Here is a 21545-nt window from a genome sequence, read left to right as displayed (position 1 = left end):
TGGAACAGTATCCACCTTAACTTCAACAAGAAGCTGAAGATATTGCCCAAATCACTCCTAAAATAGAACAATGCCCCCCAATAAAATAGAAAACAAGGATACGACAACAACCTACATTTTCGACATCCCCATTAATGGGGTTCGATTCCCAGACATGGGGTTAACGAGTCGGCAACTTATTGAAACGGCCCAAAATTCCAACACCATTGTTGCTTCAAGCCCATGCGCAAGCTATGCCACCTATGTGGGCCAGTCAGGGTCATTCGGTAAAAGATTCCAAGGCACACAGTTTAGGCAATGTCGTCCATCTGAAATTTAGGGGGAGATTAGGCAAAATTCACAGACGGAGACTTGGCGAATTGGAGGACTCACCCATTAATTAGGTGGTAACTACGGTGACGTCAGTCAGTACCAATCGCGAGTGTCTAACTGCACAGCAGTAGAGTTTTAGATCGAACATATTGAACACATATGGTATAATGCAATCTTTGTATAATTGCAGGACGGTGATGCAGAGGGGATTGGGCAGGTAATAATAAAATCGGCATAACAATGAAGGCTACATTGAAAAATGGGTAAAATAATACAGAGACGACAGGAATAATACTTGATATAACTGCAAAAGGTAGTTCCTGAGCACAATTCCTCCTCGAAAGTACTCTAGGTGGGAATGTCAATAATTGAATTAAAAGAAGCTATTTAATATTTACACAGAGTTAAAATGATATTATTAAGGGGAGTAAAGACTAGCATTTTCGACTATACGAATAACCTTAGCATGGGGTGCAAGCTGGCGAGCTAAGAGGTTATTATAGCACCACCGAATTATTTTACCACATTATTTTTCAAATGACGACAAATCACAATAGTGGTATATAACCTGGGAAGCTGTTCCCCTAACATACAACCAATCGTACGAAGTACTGGTGGTGATTAATTTAAAATACCAAAGCCTGTTCAAAAAAAAAAAAATAAATTAGGAATAATCTAAGCATTGGCTACGGACGACTGCAGCTTTGTATTACCTCTTTTGGAAGCGTGGGTTTAATGTTGGTGAAATTGGAATTTGCAGTAGTCGTGGTAATTGATAGTTATTAGTAGGGGCTCTGGTAGCCACTGTGTGGGTAAATTGATAGGAGCAAGCTGGTTGCATTAGAATTGAAAAAATTTAGGTGGTGTGATTCAGTGGAATTGAATCCGTATTTTATTGTAAATGTCAGTAGTAGTATTAGAATTAATATTGACGGTACCTGATGTATTTTATTCTTGAAATCACCTACCGTAGTAATTATTGTTGCTATTGATAGCTTTGGATGGTAAATATTGCAACTGTTGATTTTATTCAGTTTCATCCAGCAATGTCCTATTCTTTTAATTGCAATATCCTGACATTAATTCTATGGCTTCTTCAAGAATGAAATAATGGATATTTGAGTTACAAATAATCAAGGATTCACAAATGATATCAATCAAGGAATTTGTCTTAATTTTATCGGGAGAATTGGAGTCCTGGTTAGTGTATGGATAGGAAGAATTTACTAAAATTCTTTTCTTGAAGGAGACGTTCATTATTCAACATTATAAAAACAAATGTGAAGTTCTTATTGCTTGGGAACAGTAAGATGTTCGGAATATTGTAATAGCCATCATTAATGAATTAGCTAAATAATTGGTAAATTCATTGGTACTTCTTGCTGCTGGATTATTTGCTCCTTGTCTCTATTCTCTTTCAAATGACTATGTCTTCTTTTTGCATGTTTCATCATTTTCACCATTTATATTATTCTTAATTCCTTTCTCTTATTCCGAATTAGATGTCATAATAGTTGATAATTTCCCCTGTTCCTTGCTAATTAGCTCTGTCGCCAGCTGATCTTCTCCTTCAACGAGAGCTCAAAAAACAAGCATTCCATTCTTCAAGAGTTCTACCACCAGACCATGGAAATCATTACAGCAAATCCATCCAAACCTTCATAGCCTTTAAAATAATTGATACGACAGTGTCGAAGTGCTATACCTCCAGGGGGACCCTTTTAAATGGAAGATAAATTTTACCGCTGAACATCACGTCCACTGTGTTAAAAAGTATTACAACTCCATTAATACAAGCTATCTTGGTCAACTTCTAGCAAAAGCTCCCCTCTCTTTCACTGGGACGGCTGGTTTTCTTTCACGAGATTCCTTGTTAATTAGGGTATCAAATACTAGTCTCTGTTTATTGTGAAAAATCCTCTAAAATGGTTTCAGGGAAGAAGTGTTGGGGGTGATCATTGAACAAAAAATCTGGAATTGGAATAAAGAGAGGTCAAGTTTCCTTATAACTCTTCGAAGTGAATGATTTTAATGCCTATTGGCAAGTTTCAATCTTCATGAATGCTTCAAACGGTTGAAATAGTACTATGAATTGAAAAAGATCCCAATTTTTGAATAGAGAAAGTTTCCACTGGAAGACAACTTTGTTCAAGAATATGGTTTTGTCCCAAAACATGAAAGGATCTCTCAGTTAATTAATGGAGACGGTTCTGTCGTCAGATATGGTATCTGCTACCCCACAAGAAATGCTCAGAACCATCAAAAAACGTCAAACTCGACTTCATCAATACTTCAGCCGGTATGTATTTAACAACCGTCTCGAGAACTAATACGAACCTGCTCCGGTGTCGGAGAATAACAGACTTCCCCGTACCAAGACTTGTCCGCATTTGGTTAGTTTCCATGGTTGATATTGTTAAGAATAATTGTATTGAGAATTAATTGCAGCGTATCGTCAATTTGCAGCATGGCACTCCATTGTCACTGCATTGCGATAATCAATACTATCTTTGACTTGCTATCAAACAATAAACCCTAGCAATCCTGTTCTTCGCAGTGTAAACGGCATTCGTTTTTAAATTACGCGGCATGCCGATCTTGAAACGAATAGAGATCGTCGGCTAGTTGACTAGTTACTGGAGTAAGCATCGGCAGTATACGAGGAGCGAGCAGCTGCCAGATTAGCGACGAAATGAGCTAATCGTTGTTGATTAGTCGTAGTTTGGCATATTTTGTGGGATCAAGAGGTGATAAGATTGGAGACTCTGGAGAGGAGATGAGACGAGCAAAAGGATTGGCGGTATGGTTAAGTTAGCCCGTACTAGTGTATAGATTTGATCTAAAGCAAACGATTGAAAAGAGATACAGACTTGAAGGTGCTTGTTTTGATCAGAAGTACATAGAAGAGAATGGTTTCCAGCAACTGTGGTAGGTATTTTAAGGATATTTATATTTTTCAAAAGACGATCATTCCTTAAAGAACATTTGTGGGGTGACACACCATTGGTGCGGTCAGAGCATGTATTGCTAATGATGAAGAGTATTATAAAGATGAACCAACGAGTTGGCTATGATGCAATTCTTCTATATCGAAAAGAATCTTTGATGTGTCATGATTGATCTGCAAAAGTGATGAGCTCATATGCCGAGAGAAATGTATAAAAAGGATCTGCGTTGGCAGAGAAAACGAAGGAAACTGGATAGATTTATGCTGCAAGGGCACACATTAAGCGAACAACGGCAAGGTACGAAATACGGAGGAAAACAATGAACATCAAGGGGTTCATAAACTACGACATCTTAGGTCGATTACCAAGAATGCGCCAACATTGGGGACTTTATGACAAGCAGATCCGGATTAACTCGACTTTCGGAGGAACCATTCCCAAAGATGAAGTTTTCGGACTTTGATTCGGCTGCAATTTACGAAGGATTCCAACGCCTGCTTCAAGATCTACGGAGTTTCACATGGCTATCCTCGGCTAGTTGATTGGAGTATCAGTTATAGTTGGCAATTTATGCTGAAAGTTACGATTAAAGAATACATTGTATAAAGATCCTAGTTAGATGTGGAGGGTAATTATGGAAACCAGAAGAAAATGGATCAGGACACGGCCGTATTAGGAAGAAATTCATTAAGAAGATGGTTAGCCTTGTTTTCTAGCGAAGATGATGGAAATTATGACAGAATTTCTTATTGTCAACTAAACTATCTACCACAGAACTCACATTCACTGGTTGGTATACATATATAACCTTGGCCCCCTTTTTTGCAAATATCACAGAGATAAGAAATGACACTTTCTACACCTAATTCCAGTGACAACGACTTTGTCTAATTCTTCACTTTCACACTTTGTCTACAATTCAGTGGTGTCTACTTCCTATTTTATCATGCATTCGAATCATGGCTTGTACTAATTTACTAATTCTATTTCTGTTCCGTGAAAAACTCCTTGATAAATTCAGAGACAATCTTGAATGTCTCTTCCGGTGCTTCAATAACAAGCCAATGACCAACACCTGAAATCTCTGCTACACGAGTGTTCTGAATACCTTTATCGATGATTTCGACTCCTCCTTTCCAAGGGGAAGTCTTATCTTCTTCACCACAAATGATTAATGTTGGTTTCTTGATTAAACTATACTTGTTTGCCAAGTCGTATGTTCCACCACTAATAATAGCTCTACAGTTGGCAACATATCCATCCACGGTCTGACTTAGAATCAACTGCCTAATAAAAGCCTTTTTCAAATTATCACACTTTGAACCAGTAGCTGCCAGAGGTAACAGGTTGGCAAACTGCAGCAATGACTTGGCCCCTTCCAACAGATCAATTCTTTTTTGGAATATATCAGATGCTTGTGGCACTGGATGAACAGGACAAATCAACACATTGGCTACAATGTTGAACTTATCGGAATCGTATATGTTGATATAATTAATGAGCATTCCTGACATAGAATGACCAGCAAGAATTATTTCTTTCTTATCGAGGCCAGTTTCTTTGAGGACATCTTCTAAGTTACTACTCAAATCTTCCAATGTCAATGTGCTTCTGTTTAACTTCGAATTTGCAGCTCCCTCATGATCTAAAAGCAAACAGGTATACTCATTGGCCAATTTTACAGCCACTGGATAATGAAAACTCAGCGAAGAGCCTAAACCATGAAGAAAAACTATCACTAGATTGTCCTTCTTGGATTGTCCGTCTTCTGGACTCAATATGGTATAGAATTGACCCTTGGAACTATAATCAGATAAACTAGGCATAACTAAACGTATTGTAAATAGAACAGTTTGGATAAAGAAGAATAACAAATTTTGGAAAATTTCACTTTAACAATTAACAAACTTTAAGCTGCGTCATTGCACAGAACACCGGGCATATATAAAATATAATACAGCGATCACTAAACCTACAATAGCCCTTTCCACATCAATGAACATGCCATTATCATCCCAATGGGTCAGGGTCAAAAAGCGGATATGCATGGTGAAATTTGTTTATCCGCATTTTCTCGGGAATTTTTCCTCCCCACAAAAAGAGCGGAAGTACCGAATTAGAAAGAGTATGAAGCGTTTTCCGTTGTGGATAATATATATTACCAGAGAGAATTGCTTCAATTCGGAGAGAAATAATTGGGGGAATTAGGACGTGCAGGAGGCTAACCTAGACAATATCAGTTATGACGACTACTTACTCTGCCGACATTGCAAAGAATGCCGAGTTGCATCGGTTCATTACCGACTTTTACAAGGTTTCCGATGTGAAACCTCCTGCGGAAAATGATCCTTATTTGGATTACTTTGTGGAGTCGGCCACGGTTATTATGGCATCAAACAAGTTTGAAGGCTCCAATGCTATTGCTGGCATGAGACATGGCATGTGGACTTATGTTACAAAGAGACACCATGTAGCATTGAACGTTGCTACCGTCGTTGAAGATAAAGACTATTTGATTAACGGATATGTAGACTATACTTTGACCAATGGTAAAGAACTTAGATCAGAATGGGCCGCTTTTGCTAGATTCTCTTCCGAAGACAAGTCGAAAATGGAGTTCTACCAAGTCTACTTGGATCCTACGAAAATGAAGGAAGCTTTAACGGAAAATTAATGGTTGCTATTATGGATATACAGAGAATATTTCTCTAGAACGGATACATCGTTCGGTTTTGAGCTTTTTATAACTTAGGAAATCAAATATAGAAATAAAACAATGTTACATTAAATATCAATCCAAAATTGCTGTAGACACGGGCGTCATAGCGTATTGTTTTCAATGTAGTCCGCCTAACACTTGAAATGAACATATTCCCGTGCATCAAATGCAATCGCACCATATGCTTCCCCGTCCCTGGTTCCCTATTAGGAAGATTCATCTCCTCTAATTTGGATTTCTAACCCAAGCGTCATCCATTCTAATTGTCTCGCTTGACGAGATTTGGACTGGTGGTGACATTATATTCGTCTTGTCCACCTTGAAGTCTTTAATCTCTAACCAATCTGAAATCAACACCCATAACAATGCCTATCGCTCAACCCCAGAATTCGGAAAAACATCACGAATTTCCGCACCTCATTTCTTTTTATTTTGCGGATATACAATTTTTTGCATCACTTCCAGTCGTAATCATACATGTTAATATTTCCAAGGAAGAGGTTGATATCTCTTTTAGAATGGATATATGTGTGAGTGTATGGGAGCATGTTGAGATTAGGAGGATAGTGTATATATATTGAAAGAATTGTCGCATGAAATATTTCGAGGTGGAAGGTTTGGAGTCATCATCAGCTAAGCAGTTGTTGTCTATCACTACTCCACATCATAAAACCAAGGTTTCCAGGCCTTAAATAGACTCCACTAGATTGCAAACTCGAGGTTTTTATCTCTCTTTTTCTACTATTAGCGGCATACTATATATTCTATAATCATGACAATCAACTACTCACAGCTAGAGGAAACTAGACGTATCTTCGGCGATTTGATTGGGTCAGGAATTCTCCCACAAGAGATCACATCGTTGGCTGGCCATGTCAATTTCTTCAACGAATCTACCAAGCTCAGCATCCCATGTCCTTTGAAGCAAACTGAGACTATTTCTGCTCTTAAAGGTTTGGAATCCTTGGTAGCTCTCAAGTTAAGCAAATTGCGTTTCGATAACAACAGCAATGCCAGCATTGATCTTCAGCATGCTTTGCTCTTCTTATTCCTGACCTACTGTTCCTCAGTGGACGGTTACTTCAAAGGAGACAAAGAAAAGGTCACCAAGTACCTTAAACAAACCGACTTGAACCGTGCCCAATCTGACCCATACCGTAGAATGTCTGCCAACTTATATCGTACCAAAGACCACCGTTACTACCATATCCATGGATCTCTTGATGCTACCACCACATTGAAGATGATTGGAATGCCACCATTTGTGCCAAACTTGACAGACTATCAAAAAATTGTTCATATGTACCAAGATAAGCTTGATACCTTTAATTGCGATGAATTGGAGGCCTTGAATGTAAAGAACAGACAAGCCGGAATTGAGGCTCTCAAGCCGGAACAATTCTTGAATACTCCTCATGGAAAGACCATTTCGTCCAAGCCTATGTTCGAAATTGAGGAATTAGAAAATGAAACTCCACCTGTTCCTTTCCTCCCTAAACCAGTTGGTTCAAAGCCCCAGATTCTTGCCGGAATCAAGGTTCTTGAATTATGTAGAATCATTGCTGGACCAACTATTGGTAAGATTCTTGCTGAGTATGGTGCGACAGTGATTAAGGTTACTTCTGACAACACTTTACCAGATGTACCATTCTTCCAAGTTGACGGTAACATGGGTAAGCACACCACGAACCTCAATCTCAAAGAGCCAGAAGATAGAGCCAAGTTTGAGCTCTTATTAGCAGATGCAGATATTATCGTCGACGGTTACAGAACAGGTGTTATAGAGAAATTGGGATACGGCCCAACCAAAGTAACTGAATTAGCCAAGCAGCGTGGTAAAGGTTTTATCTATGCATCGGAAAACTGCTTTGGATTCTCTGGTGAATGGCTGGGTCGCCCAGGTTGGCAACAAATTGCTGACTGTGTCAGCGGTGTCGCTTGGACTCAAGGTCAAGCTCTTGGAAAGAACGAACCAATGATTCCACCTTTCCCTATGAGTGATTATGGAACTGGTTGCATTGTCGCTATCTCCATTTTACTTGCTATTTACAAGAGAAATACCGTTGGTGGTAGTTACTGGTGTAACTCCAGTTTGGTTCAATATGATTTGTTACTTCTTGCTCAAGGGTCTTACCCCAGCGAGATCTGGGACGCGGACGTATTGAACAACCAAGCATTCGCTCCATTCATGAAGTTGAGATACTATGACTCAGTAGATGCTATTTCTGGAACTGCTCTTTCCATTTTCAAACAATTGAATCCAGATTTATTAGACAACCAGGAATATTTCACATCATTGTATTCAGAAGGATTTGGAGGAATGATAAAGGTATTGAAGCCAGTGGTAGAGTACTCAGGTGGGTTAGAAGTCGGATATAAATGTGCCAGTAGACCTAACGGATATGACGAACCTGAATGGTTTTAAGAGTAATCCCTACCTATTGTCTTTATCACATCATCAAATCCATATAATATATAATCCTCCGTGAAGCTAACCGTAAATAAGTACGGTGGTGGTCAATGATTTGACTACAATATCGTATTCTACGAGTTGCACCACGACAACATCAATTTCATGACATCATTAATATAATAATAATAAATATGTGAACATCAGAGAACTAAAGTGTACTGCTATATATATCATCATGGGCTGCAGTGATAAATAAAGGATCAGATATGAACCAATAAATAGAATAAATAGTTTTGCACTCTTGATTTGAATAATTGTTGAATAATTTATACATAACTTTTGGTAAAGTGTGTTAGTGGGTAATTGTGGTTTAGCATCTCGCTCTAAGATAAGATTCTTGCTTCATTGTCGATTAAAAACTTCCTGAATTGTGACAAACTTCCGCTTAATTTCTTAAAAATAGACACTTTTACACTCAGATCATAAACGAAGTTCAAAAGTGCTTCTCCGATTTTGAGTATGTAGAGTGTCTTCTCAAGACTATATTGGTTGTTCAGTTGCGACGACATGTCTGCACCATTATAGAGATATAAATTAGTGAAGTCCTGCTCCAATTTGACATTGATTGCAGACCCGCCGTTCGAATGATTTACTTGGTATTTCAGTTTAAGGTAATTCTCAATCTTGTCCAAAAATTTAAGAATCATGCTAAACCTGTGGTTCAACTCAAAAAGTACATCAGGAGAAGAAGATCCACCAAAGTTATGAGCTGGAGACGATGCACTATTGTTTTTGCGAACAATGTAGATTGAGAATACCGACAACACTGTAAAAACGTGGAACAACATCTGGGTATGGATGGAATTAGACGAGTTGTCAAATTCTTCATAGATACGGAGATTGACATTCTTTTCAAAATCTGCTAATGAGTTATCCTTGTCCACACCTTCGTTGGTGGGGTTGTTGATTAACAAACTGGAAAATTCTTGGTAGTTCTCTCTGTTGCGACCACTTCTGTTAGCAGTCTGTCCCTCCTCTGGGAGGAAAACACCATGATTCAAGAAACCAAAATCAGTATTGAATACTGAGCTTCCAGCAGATCCACCATTGTGCAGCTCTTCTGGAAGGATGTCTTCTGTCTTGAGTAATATTAACTTTAATAACATCAAGCAACAATCAATTATCCTCAAATAATCTTGATCGCTAATAGTACTGTCTGGACTATTAGGGTTATTGCTAATCAAGAACTTGTTGAAGTTCTTAGTCAATTCATCGAAGTTACGCAACCAACTTTGTTCCTTCACAAGTTTAAAATCCACCAACAGTGAGATCTTTACAAAATTCACAAGCAAAGCATAGTCTAAACGTTCAAAGTCAGGAGAGTGCAGTTGTTGTTGCAGCTTGGTAGATGGTGATGGAGGTGGCAAATACCTAGTCAAATCGTCTAATCTTTGGAAGATATCGAAGTTTTTCATTTCTTGAAATTGCTTAATTTCAAAAAGACCATGAACAACACAAATGTACCCATACTTACTCAATTGCCTAAGCCTGGCAGCAGTTGTAGTCTCAGCATCATGCTTGGTCATCGCCAAGAGCAAGTCTTTAAACACAATTTTGTCATTGTTCAAGAAGTGGTCGAGTAGGCGATGAGATTTTTGGCTGAACTCTTGGAACTCTTGGAAGGTCTTGAATCCCCAGAGTGCTTCATCACTGTGATTAGGAATCACCAACGAGTGAAGATCATTGATGCTAAGAGTGAGAGGCACATTGTACATCATGAGAAGGAAGTTCGTAAGTCTGTATATCATAAACACAATACGAATCTGCAGTTGGATATTGATGTTGTTTTTGAAACGAAGCTCATCTGTATAGGTGGATGAAAAAAGTGACAGAGACTCTCCTGAACCACCTGATGCACCATTCGTGTTGGCAGTGTTTCCGGCCAATGTCAGGTTCAACTTGTTGAAAATCTCCTCGTCTTCTCCATTAATACTAAACAAGATAACCCTGTTACTCTTGATACTTGTCTTCACCAACAGGTTCAAAGCATTTAATTGACGTATCACAATGTACACATTATTCTCGTTATCACTGAATAGTCCGTAAATCACAGAAAGAGTTAACAGCTGAATCAACCAGAGTGGATTAATTGTCAGGTTTGAGTCCTTATCCTTTCTTGATGTGTCGTCATTAACCGAATTCTTTCTGCTTTCAAGGTAAATGTGGATCGTTCTTCTAGAAGCTTCATACAAGTGCTCCGAGTCATTCTTGTTGTTGGCCAAAAGGGCTCCTATAGTTGCAATTAAAAGAGGTAAGCAAACTCTGGAACTCTCGTTGTTTGCGTCTTCATTAGCGGTCATGTTCATCACTTCATACTCATTCAACTTTGAGATATGAATGAATGGAAAATGCAGGAGGAAGATATGTACAAAAGTGGTTAAATAGAACTCAAGCTTCTCATTTGAAGGTATCGTGGGAGTCATTATACCCAGAATTGGGTATTTACCAAGCGACTTATTTATCATATGACGCATTCCATTTGTGAAAAGTTTGTTCTTGGAGTAGTTCTTTAGTTTGAGTTTGGCCAAATACTGTGGTGGAGGTGCCAGTGGATGTTGGAAGGAGTTGAGCTGCTGACCTGCCAGTTGAGGAGTAAAGGAATCATTGATACTGTTATCGATACTGAGCAATTGGTTGTGGTCAAGAGTCATTTCAAAAACGCTGCTATTTTTATTATTCTGCTGAGGTTGTGCTTGTGCTTGCGATGGAAGGTTGACACTGGGGTTGCTGTTATTGCCACTTCCACTATGACTATTGCCAAAGTTAAGCAGCGGAGACATCATATTAGGAGAATTGGTTTCAATTCCAGAAGACAGGGCCAGAGGGTTATCCCCATAGAAGGAGTAACCATTTGGAAGGAACTTGGAGTTAACATCAAACTCATGCGTCAACTCATCTATGTCGTTGAGAAAGTTGAGATCAAAATTGCCCTCGTTTCCTCCGTTGAAGTTGCTGTTTCTGTTATTTTCACCGTTGATATTCCCTCCATTGCTGGTATCGTAAATATTATCCTCCATTAATTCATCTTCCTCTTGTTTTATTGGAGTCAACAGCTTGAATAAGTGGCCCAGGTGTTGGGGATGGTGCTCTAATTCACTAGTTATGCTGTCAAATGCCTTGCCGCTAAACATGGTTTCTGGAATGTCATAGAAAGAATACCCAAACTCGTTTGATTCCTCCCCTTTCGTTGAGCCCTGGTTATGACCATTGGTATAATTGTTACCAGAATGATCTTTAAGGTTGGCTGCAGCAGCAGCAGCAATATTTTGAGCGGCTGCTACCCCATTCTGCAACTCTTGGTTTGTAATTGTAGCAGTAGGCATCATGTACAGTACAGAGTCGAATCCTCCACCAATCGAGTTAATGCTATCAGATCTTAGTTGAGGAGTGGCCAGCGACAGAGCGTGAGAAAATGAGCCATGTTGCGATACATTTACTGGAGGAGTGCCTGAGTTGTTTAAATTCATAGGATGATCAACCAGTATCAGATTTCTGGCATGAGCAGATAACCCGTCGGACATACCTGGTATAGTCAGCAAATTGCTCAACCAACCCATTTCGTCGTTCATGCTCAGTGGAAGCATTTGTGGGGTCAGAAACTCCACATTATCACTTTGTGGATAGAGATCTGGAAATTCAGGAATAGCAATGGCGTAGTTGGCACCGGATTGAGCCGAGAACGAAGCTCCACGACGTGATCGCAGCATAGCTACGGCGGCTTGTTTTTTGCGGTGGTCTAACATCACTTGGCGTTGTAGTGGTGTGGATATGATGGAAGTATTAGTAGTGGAATTTTTGCGAGTAGAGTTTGTCAGAGAGACTCCAGAAGAGTAACTCAGTGATTTCTTGATTGGAGTGCCTGAAACTCCTGATTTTGAGGCTTTTGAGTTCTTGATGACTATGGATCCTGATCTGGCTGGTATCTTTCCCCCGTTGGCGTTCGTATTGGCTGAGTTCAAAGGGTTAGATTGCTTTTTGAGCAGATCCAGTGAGAAAAGATTGAGATTGAACTCAACTGGATCGTTATTCTTCTTGGATCGTCCAGCCGCAATTCCCTCTATGTCATCCATATCATCGATTTCGTCACCGAGGTCATCGTCATCGTCCTCTCCTCCACCGGTACTGTTCAGTCTCTTTATACTCTTACGCCTAAGTCTTGTTATAGCATCAGAACAACCAGCATGAAGTTTCTGGGCATGTCTGAGTAATAAGTCCCTACGGGAAAACTTTCTTTGACAAACACCACACAGAAATGGCTTTTCTTTAGTATGTGAACGCTCGTGTCTTCTTAAGTGCTCGAGTCTGGCAAACGCTCTTGTACAGACTTGGCAAACAAAAAGACGAGGCTTACCAGAAGGAGTCGTTCCGTAAGCTGTGAGTTCAAGAGGAATGTTCTTTTGCTTCTTTCCTGATGATGTGGCTGCCGTGGGGTCTTGGGAGCTTGCTGTGTTAGAATCCAATGTGTCTGTCATTATGTGTATGTTATTTATATTAAATTGCGAGTCAGTATTCTTGGTGTTTTTACTATTTTTAATGGAAGTACTCTTGCTGGAAATGACACTGAAAGCGTTATTATCTAAAAGGGAATCTTTATAGTTTGGAAAGGTGGCTTGTGGCTTGACTTGTGATAGCATCAGTGTTTACGGAGCATGTAGTGGTTTGAAAACGGACTCTTGGTGAATGTGGACGAGTCAAATGATGGTCTGGATTTGGTAATGAAAAATTCAGAGGTTTAATGGGGCTGTTCAAGTTCCAACGGTATTATGTGACAACAGCAGACAAAGTGTAAATTTTTGTTGATATTAATGACTCTTGGTGTGGTCGTATAACATCAACAGCCAACAATTACGTTAAACTTCTGCTTTCCAGTGGTAAGCGGTAATGCTTTAATGCCCGACTTTATTACTGCAACGATTGATACCTATGACGAGCTTAATAACGACAACTGAACTCGTAGGGAACTGGGAAAAATCTCGTTTTCAATCTCGAATAGTGATTCTCTGTAGCTCTGGCTGCCAGGAGACTCCTAATCGGCAATTGTACCCTAGTTTATGTCCAAACGGTGTTGGATAACAAAAATGTGGGTTTTGTGGGTTACGGCGTATACGCCACGAGCAGTGCTAACAATGAGAGTAATACACCGGTACGGACAGAGGTAGATTGCAGGTGTACATACACTTGGCGACGACGGACCGGGATGGGGATTTTTTGGGCAAGTCGCTGGGTGCTGGACGAGTATAGAGTCCTAAGCGAGGATTGTAATGTGTTTTGTTTGACTTGCTAAGGATTGAACACTGTTGTTACCACTATTCTATTAAATGGGTGCTGTTTCCACAAGCGCTTAGTGGACAACACAAATACAAAAATAAAAATTTTTTTTGTGGGGATCTGACGCAGTTTTATAAGAGGGCGTAGGGAGAGAGGAATGCGTGAGTTGGGTTAAGTGGTAGGGGCACGCTGGGTGAGGATGGGGGTGGATGGGGATGTTAGTGAGGAAATTAGAGGGAGTGTAGGGAGGAAGTTGGTGTGAGAGTAGTAAAAGAGTAGGGAAGAAGTTAGTGAGAGATGTAAGTGAGTGTAGCAGCAAATTGGACTAGATGTGGAATAAGAAACACAATGAAAAGTACATAAAAATTGGAGTAAACATGTCGATTTTATGCGATATATGAAGTCTACACAGTGATTTGGGCCTTATTACATGCTATTTAAGTTAAAATTCGGTGGCTATTACTGTCTTTGATGGACCTTAATCCTCACTTTTACGTGTTCAATGTGTGAGTAATACCGTCCCTGTTGATCGCTAGCGACAGTCAAAACAATTGTCGGTAAATTCGCGGCGCGGGTACGATGACAGGGCCCGAAACTTTACCTAAGGAAAGCTTGTATGGAGAAAGATAGGGGTTCCCAATATTTGCAATCTGTACAAGTTTCAATGTACTTTCCTGGGTTCAAGCAGTCCCTCGGCCCGCAGACTCATCTTCTGGTAAACTTCTCTGCTCATTATACCCACCGTCAGCAAGTAAGCAGCTCTCACAAATGACCCTCCAATAGCATCTTCGGAGTTGCGGTCAGGCCCAAAACTCTCGTGCCGGCTATTTTTCACCGCTGTACACGCCGCCACCGAGAGATTTCGGTCAATTTTTGTCATTAACGGTGCGGAAAAAATGTTGGTAAACTCTAAAACTGGACTTGCCATACTTAAGCTCAGGGTACTTACTTCCCTGAACAAGTTTCCCACTCCCAACGGAGGAAGCCGTGGATAGAGAAGAGCTTTAATGTGACTCTATTTTACCATGATAGGAACTACCACCGGTGATTCCGTTTCCATAATACCTTTTTTACACATCCATCACGTTTAAGAACATGCTTGCCGTAACAGCAATCAATCAACCCTCATAAAACTGGCAATAATATTCACCACCACCTACCTACCACGTACCTGTCTGCCCAGTAACTTCACCTTACACCCGCTTGAACGCTGTTCATGTCCCACCAAATTCGCTTCGTGACAGCCAATTACCACCGAGTGCAACAGAAATTCGCACGCAAACTGTCGCTGTTATCCACTGTCTGTCCCGCTTGAACAGTTTTTTGTGGGGTAAAGTCAGATGTGACCCAAAATTTTGCCAACTTGCATATCCCGACAGACACTTTCTCTTTTTCCTGCATACGGCGGCTCAGTCAATACCCCACCTTCTATGTTGGGAGAATTACCGACACTAATTCTTTAGCAGCCTCCTTGCTCATAACACCACCATTGTAGAACCATCTGGTCATAGTCTTCTGAAATTTCCACACTCCTAGTCCGATATACTGGGTACTAAAAATACTTACAGCAGCCATTACAGTGTAGACGAAACCAAAGTCCCTCCTGATGACCCCTCTTGGCCAATAAAAATGTGCCCCTCGCCCTACTAAAACTTGAAAAAGTCTGGGGCGCCGGGCACCTTTAAATTCGTTTCAGGCAGGTGGTATAGATAAAGTCTTCGGACAGAGGGTAATGGGAATGAGAATCAGCTCATCGTCCCTTCGGACTTGGCTGATGACATCTGGGGTCATACAATTGGATCCTTGTAGTTGTAAAAACCGTCTCATCGATCTACCGTTGACATATTCAAAGAAACTGGTATCACTATCAGTTCCAACCGTAAACGTAATTCCGCATTTGTTTCATCGTAATCTCAATCTAATCTAGCTCCTGTGCTGGATCTCATGTCGGTTTATGTACAGCTGGCCAAGTGTCTGATTAAAAAGACCGCCGTTCCGTAGTATATGGCCGATGCATATGACATTGTAAACCCGGTCGGTATTAGGGACTCAAACTCCGATTGGATTCTCAACGGGATCTGCTTTGGACGGCAAGCCCAAACCGCAGCAAGTTCATTAGAATGAGTCAAGTTGGAGCCCCTATAACTGATAGGGGTTGTGATAGTAATCGCGCGGCAATCGTCTTGTGCTACTGGGTGTCAAGACAATTTCCATCGTGCCATTGGCTTCTAGCGTGACGGCCCGTTTGGGTATGCCATAGCGCATTCCAGTGACCTATTGAGGATTAATTGGGATAATCTCAATGTGAGTTCATTCTAATCCAGCAAAGAAGTATCTCATTTTAAATTAGTTTCACTTAGGAGCTTAAATGGACTCGTTTGTGATTTGCGGATTTGCAAGAAGCTGGAAGTAGAAGGTTGAGGCGGTTTGTTCAGACATTTTGTGAATTGAATGCAACGGTTTCAAACAGGCTATTGAAAGAGGAGGGGAATCTTAAAGCGCCACGTCTCTATTCTCCCATACGACAGCCTCCATTACAAGAGGCGAGGCTGATTGAAGGACATCACTTTGGATGGATTTAGTTCTGGTGGGAATTGAGTTACTTGACGATTGTTTCACCCCGAGGCGGAGGAAGTTAAGTATTGAAAGATAAGCAACTTTTTCGTAATGTAGATAGCCTAATTGCATTCTTCTGTGAAAATCGAATTCTGTGGAGACACGCAATGGAAATTTTTGCAGTCGTCCATTCTGAGAATTGCAGCCATTTATAGAAGATGCGTATGAAATAATTTTTGGCTTACAAGCCTTTGAAGCTACTGTGTTTAGAAGAATAGATAGGTTACTAGATTGCATTGTGGTGTCTTTGTATTGGTTATGGATGCAAATTTGGGAATTTTTGCGAATTGCTGCAAAATGAGGAATCTAATATAAGTCTTATTTACATGGTAATGAATTTATGAATTGTTCGTATGGTGTTATGGTGCTATAGTTTCATTAGTTGTAGTCCTAAGTGGTTACAGTTGTGGCTTCGAAGCTCTGCTGCTTCATTATCCATCGAATTCTATCCCACCAATTGACAAGGGGCACTCAGGTGGTGGAATTATGGCCATGTGTGGACTGTAATGGCAGGTAGCTTCGGTTAATGATGCTGCTAGGGAGATACTACCACTGCCATTCTAGTATTGCCAATTGGTCCCTTCGCTAGGAGATACTCTTATCACACGATATTATTGTTTACAAGGATTCAGGGAGAGCACTATGGAACTTGAGCTACATGCTACATGATCCACAAACTTGACAGATATCAAATCATTCCCAAAAACTACGAATTTCCACCTAACCCTGATTGCACCCGAGGACACATACGCTGATTTTTACTTGAACTTTATATTCTGATAAAGTTCGTCTACGTGAACCTACATCTTGATTAGACTCGATTAGACTCACTCCTAGAGGGAGGTCTTTCTATTTGATGCCGAGCTCGGAGGAACAACAACATTTACAACTCCAAAACCAAGACTTCTACCTTCCACTGCAAATCTAACAAACCACACCAATATACTAAAAACCTAACACACCACACCACACCAAAACTACCCAACTATTGCACTCCACCTAAGAGACCCACTCAATGAACTCACTCACTCACATTATACGGCCCTCCTACCACACTACCAGAATCCACACCACACCTCGCTTACATCACGTGCAATCGAACAAGTTTTTTATCAGATCGCATTTTCGCATCTCTCAGTTCTTCGGCTTTGACTTTGTTAATGTGACTGAGGAATGAGAAAGACTCTTTAGGAGTCACTTTGTAGGAGTCATTAGGAGTCTTAACAGTTACACAGTTCTGGCTGTTCTCTCCTCATGGCAATATTAACTTATAGGAACTATGAACTTGGAATTATATGTACATGTACATGTAAACAAGTGCACACAAGGGCATTGGATCCAACACACTGGAACGAGAACTATCACTATCACTATGACAATGCTTCGCAGTCTCTTTTTATGTAAACTCTTTCATTTCATTTCTCATACAGTGATTGCAAAAACTCATTTGTCCACCTTCCTTCCACTCTCTGAGATCCTCTTGTCTCTCATTTCTTTGAATTCTCTCATTTCTTTCTCTTTCCTCGCATTGACTGAGTGCTGCAATATTCACATACACGCTGTCTCTTCTTACTTTCTGTGTCTATTGACCATGACAAACAGAGGCACACACCACACTGAGTCGCACACACACACACACACACTCTCTCTCTCTCTCTCTTTTTCTTTTATTAATGCAACGAGTCACTCTCTCAATATACCGTATACCGTATACCGTATACCATATACCATATACCATATACCATATATCATACACCATATACCATATACCATATACCATGTACTATTTACCATAATTCTCCCCCATACTCTCTCAACCTCACCTCCTCTCAACCACTCATCCTCACCACTACCACAACTGCTCACCGAACTGCTAACTACTCTTTTTTCTATCACTTCATTCCTTTCCTTTCCTGAATCAGTGATCCTGTTTAGTGATCCTTTTTGTTCGTTCTTCTTTGAGCTTCTGAGCTTCTGAGCTTCTGACTTTCTGACCTTCTCAGTTTCTCAGGCTTCTCAGTTTCTCAGCTTTTAATAAGCGCCTTTTTAATTTTTGTTGCAAAGTCGAATCTTTTTATTTCTTTCCTTCTTTCTTTCTTTCTTTCTTTTCTGGTTACTTCATTTCTACTGTTATTAATCCTCCTCCTAAGTATAATAATCGGACTACAAGTGGAGCCAGAATCCAACGATCTCGCTTGTCTTCCATAAACTCCCAGCGAATCCCATAATTAATAATCCTCAATACCGGTTTTTCTATTATTAATACACCAACTAATATAAATCTAACAGCACAATGGCAGTAATCGAGATCCAATCTGAGGCCCAGTTCTCGGAGTTGACCAAGTCCGACGCCTCCAAGTTGATCGCCCTCTACTTCCACACCCCCTGGGCCGGTCCTTGCAAGACCATGAACAGTGTTTTCAAGACTTTGGCAGACTCCAAGGCAAACGACCCCAGCATCCTCTTCTTATCCATCAACGCAGACGACTTGTCTGAGATAAGCGAGTTGTTCGAAGTCTCTGCTGTGCCATACTTCATTTTGATCAGAAACTCCACCATCTTGAAGGAGCTCTCCGGTGCTGACCCCAAGGAATTCATAAACGCATTAAACCAGTTCTCCAACTCGCCTACTGCCGTTAACGGTGGTTCTGCTCCTGTGGAATCAAACGGTTCCTCTGCTGCTCCTATCGCTTCTGCCAATGGAACCACCGTACAAGAGCCTGAATCTGAAGAGGCCTTGGAAGAAAGATTGAAGAAGTTGACCTCAGCTGCTCCTATAATGCTTTTCATGAAAGGCTCGCCCTCGTCTCCTCAGTGTGGCTTTTCAAGGCAAATGGTGGCGATCTTGAGAGAACACCAAGTAAGATTTGGATTCTTTGACATTTTAAAGGACGATACCGTCAGACAGGGTTTAAAGAAGTACAGTGACTGGCCAACATTCCCACAGTTGTACATTAACGGAGAGTTCCAGGGTGGTTTGGATATCATTAAGGAGAGTATTGAAGAAGACGACCAATTCTTCGAGGCCGCTTTGGCTGCTTAAGAGAGAAGAAGTATCTGAAGATCAGAGCTTCTTGCATTGGTGAAAAATAGGATAATATAATAATTGCTGATTCCTCATGTATATGACTGAGTATGGACGCTGGAAAGAAAGATTTGTACAAGACTCACATATATGTTGTATTTTTATGAAGAGCGTATGTATAAAGTCATAATAGAACGTTATAACCTAATTGGAAGATGTGGTTGTATCTCCCATTTGTACAGTAGTGGAATATGTCAGGAATTACATTTCATAATCTATAATTCATTGGTCATTATTTAAATACGAGCCCTCGCATACAAGAGCATATATAAGCACGTCTATACCCTTCCCTGGGAAATAAGCACATCCAACTCGGGATCTGACAGAAAGCCTTCATCGAGGTCATCATCATCACCAAAACTATCGTCTTCGTCACTGTTCTCTATCTCTTCACTTAACTCTCCTTCTTCATCGCTCTCTCCTCCCTTCTCAAGTTCAGCTATTTTATCAGTAATGTCGATCTGAAATTGGTCGACATCATAGAAGCTATTGCCTGTTTCTGGCTCATCGGTCGTTGCTGCCTCCTCATCTGCAAAGATCTCTGTAAACTTACCTCCCAACCGATTGTAACTATATCGAGTTTTTAACCTTCGGTTATATATCAACGGTAGGTAGTATCCGTCAATGAGGTTCAAGTCTTGAAATGATGAATGTTCTATGTACTTCTGGTATGAACGAATGGCTATGTTTGTCTTGTTGAACTGTCGTATCATCTTAAAGTGACGTGGAAACTTTATACGAGCCCTTCTGGTAGTATGGCTGGCGGGTATTCCCTGTAGTTGAATACGAGTACTTCTTATTCCGTATTCTCGATTTGCTTCTCCAGTAAGCAAATCATTGGTGCTAAGACCATCGACAATTTCACTTGCCGTACTGATTGAATACTCTCCATCGTTGTAAATAGAATAGTTCTCCAAAATTGCTAAATTAAGTAACTGGTTATTTGTGTAGTTTAACAACACTTGTTCGATGGAATTGTAGTTACGCTCATCTTTAGAAAGTCCCTCAAAGTCTGAACTTGAATGTATAACTTTACCGATAGCATGGAATAGGTTGATCTGGTTTTCTCTCGTGTACCATGTCTGATCACGTTGATAGTTCGTTGCCCACATCTGCAAATTGAATATTATTGATCTGATATCGCCAATCTTCACTACCTCGTCTAGAAAGGTACTTACCTCCTTGACAGGAATTTGGTTGAAAATGGTTCTCTCCTGCTTGATAATTTGCCCTATGGTTTTTCTCACAAACCTATTTGCTATGGAGTTGAATTTAATCGACTGGACGGGAGCCAGATTAACTATGTCCTTTCCCAATAGCGTGTCAATGGTGAGATTATTTTCGATATTGTATGAGTAGTCTCTCGTACCTTCATCAGAGATATATTCCACTTCCGTTAAACATATCACCAATGGTGGCATCACAGCTTCGCTATAGATCCATTGCCGTATCTTGTTCCGAAATTTGACTAGAGTATCATAATGAAAGATATTTGGCAATTCTTCAATTAGAATCACCGAAAGATTTGGACCGACGCGATACTTGACATCGGTAAGGAACTCATCGAATTGATCCGATTGGTTGGTTCCAAGCACGCTACCAGTGTCAATGTATTCTATCCATCTGTTGTTGGCTGTGTCACTACCTTCAAATCCACTGGAAAGAAGATCTGTTTCTCCCAGCAAACCATACTCGTCGCGTCGCCCAAGGGCCATACCATCGATTATCTCGTTAGCCAACACCTTAATCGATGTCGATTTCGAACTACCAGCGGGGCCGGTCAAAACCAACAACTTCTTAGATGACTTCCCCGTCACCATGTCGTATAATACTTCCTTTACTTGCTTCAATTTCTGTGGGTTGATACAGAGATCACTTGAACAAGTTGGTGCGTACTTATCTATCCATTGAAGCTCATTTGGATCAGAAACCAGCTCCAAAGATGACGGCTTCCGTGAAGACCTTTCAACTTTCGGCCCTTTTGATGAAGGAGACGATACCTTCTGTATTTTTCTCCGAGGAGGTATACTCTCCGGCTGTGAAAGCTTACGTTTTAATATATTTTTACTATTCCTCGTCTTACTCTCTTTTGGCATCACTACTTTAATTTCCTCTTCTGTCTCG

At 40.5% G+C, this 21545-nt stretch overlaps 6 protein-coding genes across 6 annotated transcripts; 3 read left to right on the top strand and 3 right to left on the bottom strand. All coding sequences in view use genetic code 12, as the record gives it.

The window, feature by feature from the left end:
* Window positions 1-4243: 4243 nt before the first annotated feature.
* RJT20DRAFT_136066 (uncharacterized protein) lies at window positions 4244-5086 on the bottom strand (the record flags this gene model as incomplete). Its single annotated transcript, XM_064918451.1, has 1 exon — window positions 4244-5086. The coding sequence occupies one exon, from the start codon at window positions 5084-5086 to the stop codon at window positions 4244-4246; it is 843 nt and encodes a 280-aa protein (XP_064772981.1).
* Window positions 5087-5294: 208 nt separating this feature from the next.
* On the top strand, window positions 5295-6043 carry RJT20DRAFT_53214 (uncharacterized protein). The gene has a single exon (XM_064920534.1). The coding sequence runs from the start codon at window positions 5503-5505 to the stop codon at window positions 5932-5934; it is 432 nt and encodes a 143-aa protein (XP_064772980.1). The 5' UTR covers window positions 5295-5502; the 3' UTR covers window positions 5935-6043.
* A 612-nt stretch (window positions 6044-6655) lies between these two features.
* RJT20DRAFT_53203 (uncharacterized protein) lies at window positions 6656-8589 on the top strand. The gene has a single exon (XM_064920533.1). It carries the CDS (start codon window positions 6752-6754, stop codon window positions 8402-8404), a length of 1653 nt encoding a protein of 550 aa, XP_064772979.1. The 5' UTR covers window positions 6656-6751; the 3' UTR covers window positions 8405-8589.
* A 186-nt stretch (window positions 8590-8775) lies between these two features.
* ADR1 (DNA-binding transcription factor) lies at window positions 8776-12924 on the bottom strand (the record flags this gene model as incomplete). Its single annotated transcript, XM_064921693.1, has 5 exons — window positions 8776-9377; window positions 9444-11170; window positions 11231-11633; window positions 11676-12286; window positions 12464-12924. The coding sequence occupies 5 exons, from the start codon at window positions 12922-12924 to the stop codon at window positions 8776-8778; spliced, it is 3804 nt and encodes a 1267-aa protein (XP_064772978.1).
* Window positions 12925-18375: 5451 nt separating this feature from the next.
* GRX3 (monothiol glutaredoxin) lies at window positions 18376-19539 on the top strand. Its single transcript, XM_064920531.1, has one exon. The coding sequence runs from the start codon at window positions 18630-18632 to the stop codon at window positions 19377-19379; it is 750 nt and encodes a 249-aa protein (XP_064772977.1). The 5' UTR covers window positions 18376-18629; the 3' UTR covers window positions 19380-19539.
* Window positions 19540-19699: 160 nt separating this feature from the next.
* RJT20DRAFT_98728 (uncharacterized protein) lies at window positions 19700-21517 on the bottom strand (the record flags this gene model as incomplete). Its single annotated transcript, XM_064921737.1, has 1 exon — window positions 19700-21517. The coding sequence occupies one exon, from the start codon at window positions 21515-21517 to the stop codon at window positions 19700-19702; it is 1818 nt and encodes a 605-aa protein (XP_064772976.1).
* Window positions 21518-21545: the final 28 nt, after the last annotated feature.

This window comes from Scheffersomyces xylosifermentans, assembly GCF_036884685.1.
Source record: "Scheffersomyces xylosifermentans strain CBS 12540 chromosome Unknown RJT20scaffold_6, whole genome shotgun sequence".
NCBI lineage: Eukaryota > Fungi > Ascomycota > Pichiomycetes > Serinales > Debaryomycetaceae > Scheffersomyces > Scheffersomyces xylosifermentans.
Note: the sequence above shows the minus strand (reverse complement) of the source record. Positions and strands in the feature narration are given on the sequence as shown.